Source organism: Rana temporaria, chromosome 6, assembly GCF_905171775.1.
Source record: "Rana temporaria chromosome 6, aRanTem1.1, whole genome shotgun sequence".
NCBI classification, from domain to species: domain Eukaryota; kingdom Metazoa; phylum Chordata; class Amphibia; order Anura; family Ranidae; genus Rana; species Rana temporaria.
Window position 1 is genome coordinate 114,487,327 of NC_053494.1, and position 12,507 is coordinate 114,499,833.

A 12,507-nucleotide genomic window follows, 5' to 3' on the forward strand; every position below is an offset into this window, starting at 1 on the left:
TTTTTCAGCAGCAATTAAGTTATTTGAACTACAAAACTGCTGAATGCTTATTATCTGCTCAATCTGACAGCAATTTAATCATAAACATATGCTGCAACTCAGGGTGGCAGATGTCAAGCATTTGGATATTTCTCCCATTTAATGCATTATCATTAGAGATTTTTATTTTATTTTTAAGCAAATCTATTAAAGAAACAAAAAGATAAAAAAAATGAACCAGACACCGAAGAGCTATTTTATGCTACATGAATATATGGCAAAGTAAAATGTAAAATGGGACATAAAAAAAAAACTGGGTAAAGCGAGCATTACTAACAAATTCAACCACCTAACATCTTCACGCATTATCAAACTTGCCCAGGGAGCTTGGTAATGTAAAAGCCAACCCAACAGCCTCTCTGCCTTTCATACCAAGCCTGCCTATATTACATATTGGTTAACTGGGAGTTGCAGAAGATGCAATATAGCATGCTAAAAATTGAAACTACTAGGAAATTTGCAAATGCGAGTCCCCCAGGGTTTCAGGTGGGCTCTGGGGACAAGCTTGTGAGGGAGCATGTAGAAATGTATTCTACTAGTTTTCCAAGTGTTTATTTTATTTCTTCCTTTATCATGATCAGTAGTTTTTCTGACATAGTTGTGTTATATGGCCACCTTCAGGAACTATACACTTACAAACAAAATAGTGATTGGCCCCTCAGATGAACCAATGTTGGGATGTCCCAACCATATAAGAATGACTACCGATCCTATGCCCACTTACTATAAAATCCATTTGTTGGAGTTTTATTAAGCCCCCCCCCTCTGTTTTGATTGACTTCTAAAGTATTGTGTTTCCATAAAACTGAGGCATGCTGTGAGTTGGAGGTGTTATACCTGGCTGGCAATGGCTTTTTGGATTTTGTTTCCCAGTGTCCAATTATTCCTAAGGGTGGCTTTATAATCCAACTGTATCAAACCAACTACTGATCTTTTGTTCCTTTGTGAACTCCAAGAAACTAATTTTTTTTGGTAAATAAAAAATCCTGACACAAAGCAAGGTCTGTAAAGACATGGATGAGTGAGTTTCGGGTGGAGGAACTTGACTGGCCTGACCTCAACCCAAAAGAACACCTTTGGGATGAATAAGAGTGGAGACTGCAAGCCAGACCTTCTTGTCCAACATGACCTCACAAATGCGTTTCTGGGAGAATGGCCAAACATTCCCATAGACACACTCCTAAACCTTGTGGACAGCCTTCCAACATGGACTCTAGTCCTGGAGACCTGGGGGTCTCCAGGGAATTCCCTTAATTTGCAGGGACTTCCTGTGTGGCTATGGGACAGGAAGTGAAGGTAAATCTCCCCAATTGGACACAGAAGGTGAAAAACAAATCTGACAGGGGTTATAACCCTACCTTTATCTAAAAAGTGAAAAAAAGGTTTTGCCTATAGTTCTACTTTAAGTCTTTACTAAGATGTCTGCTGTAATATAGCGTGTGCAATATAAAACTATCAGCATTTTGGAGACACTATAGTCTCTTTTCATAAGGTGATCGAGAAATGAAAACATGCCATTTTACAGAAAATATTACTTTGGGAGGTATGATGGCAGAATCAGAAGACAGAAAATCAATCGCATATCATTACAGACAATGCAAACTCACCTCATTATTTGGGTCTTGAATGACTTTATACAGAGCAGAGACTAGAGATTTCTTACGATGAAGAGTTGCAGCATAAGCGGTGAGCTGAGTTTCAGGTAATACCTGTAAAATTTGTAAGAATATACGTTTTTTGCTATAGTCAACAATACAAGCAGAAGCTGTTGCCAACAAGCTACTGTATAATTTCCCCCCTGCAGGTTGAGATTGCGTAGAGACCAATCGGTGTCCTCTATGGAACATGCTCAGTTTCAGTTCCAAATCCCATCTGCACAGCCCACATGACTATAGAGTCACACATGTGAGTATTTGCACAGTGGTAAATTATACTCCCCTCCCTCCTCTTGCTAAACACTATATAGGTGGGATATAGTATGCTGGTTGATTAAATTGACAAAGAAACTCACAAAAACAAGTCGTTTTAATATAAAATCGGTATTAAATATATCACATGTAATTGCTAATACCTGTAAAATAAAATAAAAAAAGAGCCTCGGATGACGATGCCATCTTAACAAAATGAAAGCTAGGGTCAATCATCTTTGACTCCACCTGCACCATATAATGCACAAAAAAATAAAAAATAAAAAAACACACAATTGATGTTCAATAAAGATTTATTGAGAGCTGTAAAACAGTTATCTTTATAATCCAATCCGAATTGCTCTTCTGAAACTGTTTTTTTTTTTAACCATGTGACCGGCATAGCACCAATCAGGCCATCAAGACTGGCCAGACACAGACTCACACTGTAGAGAGCATATATCAGCAGAGTAATAGAAGTCTCCCTCACGGTTCTTTACCCCGCAGATGCCAAAAAAAGAAAAGTTCATGCGACCACACAACAGTGCTGTAATAATGTTTTTAAAAAACAAAAACAAAATACAGTGGCATGATGTATATGATTTATGTGACTGAATTATGGCAATAAACGCTTCTTTGTTTAGTATCAATTTAAGGATTTTGCAAGCATACAGTGCAGCAAATTATTAGACAAATTCCACTGAACTTGTGTTAATGATCAACAAGATAACATGTAAGGCAAATAACGAGGACAAGACATGCTCTACAGTTCTATGTACAAAATAAAATAAAAATCTTACACAAAAGGTAAGACTGAACACAATACCAAGACAGAGCGACATTACGGCATGAACAAGGTCTCCCACATGCAAGAATTTAAAGAAAGGCTTATATGGCCCCATATGCCAACAGAGGGGTTCCAGCTAAATTTTAAAAGGTATGGGGGGCTGATGCTTTGCCGACAGTGTCGGATTAAATAATCTGGTTGCTTTGGGCATATTGGCATAGGTTGTGATCACTGGGCTCAGTGACTGCTCCTTGGTGCCTTGCAGGGGTGTCCAAACTTTTTTCAAAGAGGGCTAGATTTGATGAAGTGAACATTCGCAAGGGCCCACCATTTTGCGTGACATTGTTTTGAACCATTAAAATGAAAGGAAAATAATGAACTAATACACTGCCCAACAAGAATTATCTTGTCTTTGTGGCTGTGTGTGGTGAAGAGTCCAAGGTTGAGCTCAGGCGTGTTATTTGGATATACTGTATTTATCAGTGTATAACACGCAGAGGTGTATAACAAGCACCGTTAAATAAAGCACTGTGAAGCGAAATAAGGGTTCCGTGCCCATCAATGCAGCCTAATCAGTACGGTGAACGCAGCCTCACCATTGCCATCAGTGGAGCCTCACCATTGCCATCAGTGCAGCCTCACCATTGCCATCAGTGCAGCCTGATCCATGCCCATCTGCAGCCCGCAGATTACATACAGAAGAATGTCCTGTTTACTCAGCGGCCACTTATGATAGACAGAACAGTCATCCAATGCCAGCTCAGAAGGTGGGACTTCCTATTACAGAGGCCGCGGAGTAAACAGGAGATGCACCTTTATGTAATCTGACTGCACTCATCTAACCCCTTCCTGTCCCCTCTGAAGAACTATAAAATACAATATATAAAACTTTTGTGGGCCCCCCAATAAATCCCTGAATGGCATGTGGCACCCAGGGATTCGCTGTGGGCCACAAAAGATGTATATATCCAAATTGCCAGTGGGGCCGTATGAAACCGGAACATGGGCCTGAATTGGCTGGTGGGCCGGACTTTGGACATGGCTGCCCTAGGGGGACTTGGAGGTGGATGTGGTTGCCCTTCACTCCTCTGAGGGGTGGTTGATTCATTGGAATATCATCATTATGCTATGGAAGATTGGTAATGTCTTAAACATTCTTGAGCTATGAGTTTTTTTATATTGCTATATTTTCTTTTTACATCCCTGTGCTGTACTGGCTGCGGGTGCTGTAGCATTGTTTGTGTATTGGAGTCAAGGTTGTGACCATTGTTTGTGTTTTAACTGCTTATAAAATGCAATTAAAAAAAATAGTCAAGCCCCGATTTATCCCGTTAATGACCAGAGCATTTTTTGCGATACGGCAGTCGGTTTAAAATGACAAATTTTGTGGATCGTGCGACGCTGCACCCAAACATTTTTTTTTCACACAAATAGAGCTTGCAGTTTTTTTATCACTTCTGCGGATTTACATTTTTTTGCGCTAACAAGAAAAGACTACCAATTTTGAAAAAAAAAAAACAATATTCTTTACTTTTTGCCATAATAAATATCCCCAAACAATATACATAAAAAACAAACAAACCAAAAAAAAAAAAAAACATGTATTGATTGGTTTGCGCAAAAGTTATAGCGTCTACAAAATAGGGTATAGATGTATGGCATTATTATTATTTTTATTAATAATGGCGGCGATCTGGGATTTTTATTGTGACTGCGACATTGCGGCAAAAAAATAATAAAAAAAATCAGACACTTGACACTATTTTGGGACTATTGACATTTACACTAATTTATTAAAAATAGCCACTGATTACTGTATAAATGTCACCAGCGGAGAAGGGGGCAACACTAGGGGGCAATCAAGGGCTTAAGAGTGTTCCCTCAGTGTGTTCTAACTGTAGGGAGGATAGGCTCACTAGAACAGATCACTGCTCCCAATCACTGGGAGCAGTAGACCCCTGTCATGTCACTAGGCAGAACAGGGAAATGCCTTGTTTACATAGGCATCTTCCCGTTCTGCCTCTCTGTCATGATCGCAAGCCACCGGCGGACATATAGTCCGCCGGTGGCTCCCGCTGCTCCCTGATTGAGGGACGTACACGTACGCCCATTCTGCCGACGTACATCAAGCATTTGAGGGTAAAGCGAGGACACAAAATCTAGAGTAAGCAGTAAACTGCAGGAAAGAACAGACCTTATAATAGCCCTTCTAGCAATTTTATCATTGGAGCACCAACCCATTTAAAGTGGATGTAAACCGGATTCCTGAAATTTGACCTAAGCACATACAGTGCCTTGCAAAAGTATTCGGCCCCCTTGAACTTTGCAACCTTTTGCCACATTTCAGGCTTCAAACACAAAGGGCCCTTTCACACGGGCGACGAACGGACGTTTTTTAATGATCCGCCTCCGCAAAGATCCGCTTTTACAGACGGAAGAAAACCCTATTTTTCTTCCGTCTGGCGGAACGGATCGGATGAATACGGACACACGGTCAATATTCATCAGATTCCCCATAGGGGAGAGCGGAGGAAAGACAGGGCCGGTCTCTGCACAGTGTGCGGGGACCGCCCTGTCCGCCGACAGCTCAACGGGGATTTACGGATGATCCCCGCTGAGCCGACGGACACACACGGGGCGGATCAATACGGATCCGCTCCGTGTGAAAGAGCCCAAAGATATAAAACTGTGATTTTTTTTTGAAGAATCAACAACAAGTGGGACACAATCATGAAGTGGAATGAAATTTATTGGATATTTCAAACTTTAACAAATAAAAAACTGAAAAATTGGGCGTGCAAAATTATTCAGCCCCTTTACTTTCAGTGCAGCAAACTCTCTCCAGAAGTTCAGTGAGGATCTCTGAATGATCCAATGTTGACCTAAATGACTAATGATGATAAATAGAATCCACCTGTGTGTAATCAAGTCTCTGTATAAATGCTCCTGCACTGTGATAGTCTCAGAGGTCTGTTTAAAGCGCAGAGAGCATCATGAAGAACAAGGAACACACCAGGCAGGTCCGAGATACTGTTGTGGAGAAGTTTAAAGCCGGATTTGGATACAAAAAGATTTCCCAAGGTTTAAACATCCCAAGGAGCACTGCGTAAGCGATAATATTGAAATGGGAGTATCAGACCGCTGCAAATCTACGAAGACCTGGCTGTCCCTCTAAACTTTCAGCTCATACAAGGAGAAGACTGATCAGAGATGCAGCCAAGAGGCCCATGATCACTCTGGATGAACTGCAGAGATCTACAGTTGAGGTGGGAGACTCTGTCCATAGGACAACAATCAGTCGTATACTGCACAAATCTGGCCTTTATGGAAGAGTAGCAAGAAGAAAGTCATTTCTTAAAGATATCCATAAAAAGTGTCGTTTAAAGTTTGTCACAAGCCACCTGGGAGACACACCAAACATGTGGAAGAAGGTGCTCTGATCAGATGAAACCAAAATCTAACTTTTTGGCAACAATGCAAAACGTTATGTTTGGCGTAAAAGCAACACAGCTCATCACCCTGAACACACCATCCCCACTGTCAAACATGGTGGTGGCAGCATCATGGTTTGGGCCTGCTTTTCTTCAGCAGGGACAGGGAAGATGGTTAAAATTGATGGGAAGATGGATGGAGCCAAATACAGGACCTTTCTGGAAGAAAACCTGATGAAGTCTGCAAAAGACCTGAGACTGGGACGGAGATTTGTCTTCCAACAAGACAATGATCCAAAACATAAAGCAAAATCTACAATGGAATGGTTCACAAATAAACATATCCAGGTGTTAGAATGGCCAAGTCAAAGTCCAGACCTGAATCCAATCAAGAATCTGTGGAAAGAACTGAAAACTGCTGTTCATAAACGCTCTCCATCCAACCTCACTGAGCTCGAGCGGTTTTGCAAGGAGGAATGGGCAAAAATTTCAGTCTCTCGATGTGCAAAACTGATAGTGACATACCCCAAGCGACTTACAGCTGTAATCGCAGCAAAAGGTGGTGCTACAAAGTATTAACTTAAGGGGGCTGAATAATTTTGCACGCCCAATTTTTTTTTTTTTTTTAAGTTTGAAATATCCAATAAATTTCGTTCCACTTCATGATTGTGTCCCACTTGTTGTTGATTCTTCAAAAAAAATTACAGTTTTATATCTTTATGGCGCAACTCTATAGTTGTGCATACATTTCATCAAATGATTTCCACTTTGTATCTCTGTGTTATATATGAGCAACACTGCTTGGAGAAAAACTCCAATATCTTCATTTTATACTATGTACGAATTACAACGAACATCTATTTTGGATAGGGCCAAGTGTTGATATCATGGACTAAAATACACAGAAAAATGCAATGCAATAGTGAAAAAAATGTCAACAACTTACCACTGCCTAGCTATCTGAAAGAGGGAGGCATCACTTCCTCACTGGCAAAGGAAATTCTGTAGCATTTCAGTTATTGGGGGACTGATGCCTCCCTGTTGCAGCCAGCAAGAATGTCATAGAAGCAGATAACTAGGAACGCTAGGCGAACAATTCCCAAGTCCACCAACCCATATCAGCCTCAGAATTCATCTTACACTGGCCTGACTTCAGCAGGGCAAATTCTGATTGGATGCATTCAAGAATAAGCACCGATAACTGTTTTTTTAATAAGATTATTTTTTTCAGGTTTAAAATCGACAGTTTCATGAAACACCTTCCAAGAATGAAATAAATCACCTTGTATTCCGACAGCCATTCTTCCACTACTCCACGTTCAGATCCCAGCATCTTCTTACCAAGTCCACTGCTCTCTCACTACAAAAAGATCACATATCTGGTTACTGGATAGTAATACCTTAGGTCCACAGTAAATAAACTACTCTGAAATAACTAGCCAATTCTTAGAATACACAGATTAATGATGGAATTTAATGATTCTAATTCAAGAGGGAATTTTAATCAGCGGTTAAAACAATTAAAATTATGAAAACAAAATATATATACACCTTTTTATAAAGGACAACCATGATATACTTACCTGCACTGTGCAATGGTTTTGTATAGTATAGTAGCCCTGATCCTCCTCTTCTTGGGTCCACTTCTGGCCAACCTGCCCCACCCCCCCATAGTAAGCCACGTGCTCCGAGAGAACTTGTGCACATTTGCTCCTGACCCAGCTCTGAGTGTCCATTGACACACAGAGCATGACTCGTCCCACCACTTCCTCCCTCCTTACTGGGTGTCATTGACATCAGCAGGAGCCACTGATTCCCCTCTGTCCAGTGAGGGGAGAGAGAGCAAAGAGAGCTGCTGCTCTCATGCACATCACTCGGTTGAGATCGGGCTCAGGTAAGTATAAGGGTAGCTGAAGCTGCATCTAGGTTTTTTACCTTAAATGCATAGAATGGCGACCAGGAAGCAGGGGCACTGGCTGTACAGAGGTAGCCTGAAAATGGAACCACAAGAAACGTTGCTGCCAATCACTGGTAAGAGAAGTGAGAGCAGCAGAGGCATGCTTTAGTGTTCTCCGGCTGCCTGTGCATGTCAATGCAGGCAGTGTCCTGACAGCCACCCCAAAACCAGAAAGCAAGGGAAATTACCATGAGACCAGCTGAAACTGGGAGAAAGGCAAGATTTAAAAAATTAAGATGCAGCATGCAAGGTAAGCATGACTTCAGTGGCTGAAATTTAGAAAATATTGGGGTTTACCATCACTTTAATATTTTTTTATGAAATAAAACGAATGTTACAATATTGTCAGTGTATTGACCATACTTTTCCATCAATTTAATCCTACCTTGGTTAATATAAGCAACTGTTTCTAGAGATAGATTGGATGGGTAGAATTACTGTGATTAAAAAAAAAAAAAAATCTCTCTGCTACCAAAAGTACTGAATTATTTCAGAATTCTACCCATCAATGTTACCTCTTCTGATCTGCAAAAAAGAAAAATTTGTCTGAGGTCTCTCTAGGCATATTTTATATACCCTCATATCGTCAGAATGATTTGGGGTCTCATGCCTCCAAAAATATTTTAGGGCAACCCAAATGACAAAAATGTATTCCACTACTTATAACCCAGAATGGATAAACAAACAATAAATCTTGGGTGGATGCTCCTCACCCCATAGACCTAATGTGATTCTCACATAAATAAAAAAAATAAAAAAAAAAAAAGACAGAAAATGTTATGCCTCAAATCCTCACACCGATACATCTGGCAGGTCACGTGTTCTGAAATCCCTACTTACTCCACTACTCAATAACCCAGCATTTGCACTTGAACTACAATCCCAATAGCCTAAATGGCGGATGGAAAAACCTTTATACAGTGGTTCTCAACCACTGCTCTGTGGCTTTCTGCCAGCAGACAAAAAGCTGTGGCCTAACAGCTACTGTAACACCACATTTGACATAGGAAAACAGCTGTAAAACCAGTCTGTAGCCACTAGATGGTACTATCCTCGCTAATGAAGAGCTTGTCTATACACGTGTGTAGTTATTGCTCTTACTTTGCCATCTGCTATCACAGCTCATCTCATGCCAGTTTAAATGCTTGGCAAATGCTGGCATGAGGCCATGACCGCAGAGGGCATGGTAAAGTAGACTGTGAGGGAGATTGACTTCTAGATGGGTAGTGAAAGCAGCATTTCACACATTGTAACCATTGTTGGTGCTGTGGAAAAACAAGTTTCAGTGTGCCATAACTTAAAGCGGACTTCCACCCATTAAAATGTCAGCGGCTACAAAAACTGTAGCTGCTGACTTTTAATAAATCGGACACTCACCTGTCCCACGGTTCAGTGATGCAGCTGTACGAAGCCCCGATCCTCTCCCCCTCCAATCTGCGGCGCCACCATCGTAACTGTGGGCGCCCCTGGCTGTGGCTTCACAGTCGGGCATGCGCAAGTTGCATGCTGTGAATGGCCGGGTAATCTTCTGGGACCTGCGACGTGTCCAAGAAGATTGCAGGGAGGGAGGGGGAAGAGGTGAACCTCCCGGGGCTCCGGAAGGAAGTGGGAGCCTCTCAAAAGAGTATCCTCCCCCCAAAAAATGATTTAATAGTAGTATTCCTAAAATGTAAGATAACCTGTATGCAGTACTATATGCTGCTTTTTTCCTGCACAGAACTGTACTGGAATGCAGTAACGCATTAACAAAGCGTTAAAAATGTGCACACGCATCTGGAACAGATATGGAGGACATTTTGTGGTGGGAACGGGCCAGGCTGAGCAGCAGACACCTATCACCTATTGTGTGCAACAACAAAAGGGTGGGTGGAGAGAACAAGAAAGAAGGAGAAAAAAACTTTCAAAAGGGAAAAGGGACGGAGATACAGTAGATGGAGAGGGAGAGAAAGAAGGGAGGGGGGAAAAAAATAAAAATAAAAACAGAGAGAATTGAGAGCAAAGGGAAAGAAAATACGAGTAGAAAAGACAAAAAGAGTGGGAGAGAATGGAGAAAGACAATAAAAGAGAGCGAGAATGCAAACAACAACAAAAAAGCTGCAATAACTCATATTTTCAACTGATCCCTCCCCTTAAAATACATTTTAAATAAATACAGTACATATTTTGTATTGCCAGGCTTTTATTTTTCACTGTTGGGGCATGGAAAGTTTTGGAAGGATTTACCAGGTCTTGCTCTCATCTAGGTTTAGAACCACTGGCATAGCACACTACCATGGGGATTCCTGACTCCAGACCATTTTCTATGAAGGCTTGTAATGGAACCCATTGGGAAGGGGAGGAGGGGATATGGGGTGGGCTCCCTGCTAAGGGAATGGTTTGCCTACTACATTTCTCTGTATCATTATTCACTTTACCTGCTTAATTATCTCAGAGTTTTGTCCCCTTTACGGCACTGCATGAATAAATATAGCAGAAGTACTTTTAGCTTCTTCTGGACAGGACACCAAGTCCATGAGAATTACCCAGATTACCATGTCCCATCATGCCTAGATTTTATTTGATGAGCAATGAGCCGACACATGCAGACTAGCATTTAATTTTATCTCTGCTAAACACATTTACAGTGCATCCGGACCTTCAATGCTACAGAAGTTTTTCTTTACCCTTCCCCAGATCTGTGGCCTCAATACAATCCTGTCGGAGGTCTACAATTGCTTGAACTTTGTGGCTTGGTTTGTGCTCTGACATGCACTGTTACCTGTGGGACCTAATAGGAACAAATCATGCCTTTCCAAATCGTGTCCAATCAACCGATATTACCACAGGTGGACTCCAATCAAGTTGTAGAAACATCTCAAGGATGAGCAGTGGAAACCGGATGCACCTGAGCTCAATTTTTGAGTGTCATGGCAAAGGCTGTGAATACTTATGAACATTGTGATATATATATATTTTAAATAAATTTGCAAAGATTTCAAACAAACTTCTTTCACATTGTCATTATTTTGAGGAAAATAATGAAATTAATTAAATTCGAAATAAGGCTGTACCATAACAAAATGTGGAAACAGTGAAGCGCTGTGAATACTTTCCGGATGCACTGTATGATACACATGTAGAGCCGGTTCACACAGGGGCGGCACGACTTCGGGGGCGACTCGGCCAGGCAACATGAAGACGACATCTAAGGCGACTTGCAAAATTACTTCTGTATAGAAGTCAATGCAGGTCGCCCCCGAAGTAGTACAAGAACCTTTTTCTAAGTCGGAGCGACTTGCGTCGCTCCTATTAGAACGGTTCCATTGCATTGAATGGGACGCGACTTGTCAGGCGGCTGCGTCGGCGGCAGTGTGAACCGGGTTGTACTGTACCTATGAAATGTCAGAGATGGGGAAAAAAACATGTTTGTGAAATTTACTTCACTTGTGAGATTCACTCATGCCTTGCTTGCCACACCGCATAACCAGACTTCTGGTGTTACTTTTTAAATTTCAACAAGGGACCGTTCTATCCAATAAGTAGGGAAGTGACCAAGGATGTTGCACAGTTGAACAAGGAAATGGCAAAGTCTCCTTGGCTTCGGAGTATGACACAGGTACGTGAAATGTAAGCTGTATGACGCTTTACTCAAATCTGAATGTGGCAACAGTCTTGTTTCACAGGTTAGGGTCAACAGAGAGCCTTAAACGCAATAGTCCTTTGCACACACAGGCAAAGGACTACTTCAAAAAGGATAAAACAATTCTAGGCAATGTCATTTCTTGTTGAGATAACAAGGGTTTGAAAAAAAAAGATCTAATTTACTTTGGGAAGTACAGCTACAAGCTCCCTCCAGTATTTAGTGAGGTTACCTCTGCTGGAAAAGGATTAGCCAACCCAAACTCTAAAACTGGCCATACGCATTCAAAGTGGATGCTGGAATCCCCCTTGCTATGTTATTGTATTCTGACAGCAGGAAGACCCCCCTACTGTCAGAATACAGCACTGATCAAACGAGAAAATATCGACAGGGCGATTGAACAGAAGTCACAATCAGTAGATCGACTTCTGTTCAACCTCAGTGGCCACACATGGTTTCAAATTTGGCTGGCGTCTGCTGAACCAGCTGAATTTTGATCCATGTATGGCCAGCTTAACCACTAGCCGACCAGCCGCCGTATAACAGTTATACGGCGGCAGGTCGGCTCGGCTGCGCAAAATCACCTAGCTATACGTCATTTCACATTCCAGCCATTAGGGCACGCCCCCTGCTCGCCCCTGGTGCCGATGCGCGTGCCTGGCGGGCGGGATCACCGCCAGGCACCCGCGAACGCTCGTACACACACAGCTCCCGGTCCTGTCAGTCCCACCCCCCCTTTAGTTAGAACACACCTAGGGAACATAATT

At 41.8% G+C, this 12,507-nt stretch overlaps 1 protein-coding gene across 3 annotated transcripts in view; it reads right to left on the minus strand.

Moving 5' to 3' along the window:
• FAM126B (family with sequence similarity 126 member B) overlaps nucleotides 1-12,507 on the minus strand; it is a 155,080-nt gene that overhangs the window by 44,806 nt on the left and 97,767 nt on the right. For all 3 annotated transcript variants that reach the window (XM_040357206.1, XM_040357205.1, XM_040357204.1), the window contains 2 exons: nucleotides 7,447-7,524; nucleotides 1,647-1,748 (listed from right to left, as the gene is read on the minus strand). In XM_040357206.1, the coding sequence (XP_040213140.1) occupies nucleotides 1,647-1,748; nucleotides 7,447-7,497 (153 nt within the window). In that variant the 5' untranslated portion in view covers nucleotides 7,498-7,524. The remainder of the gene's footprint in view (nucleotides 1-1,646; nucleotides 1,749-7,446; nucleotides 7,525-12,507) is intronic.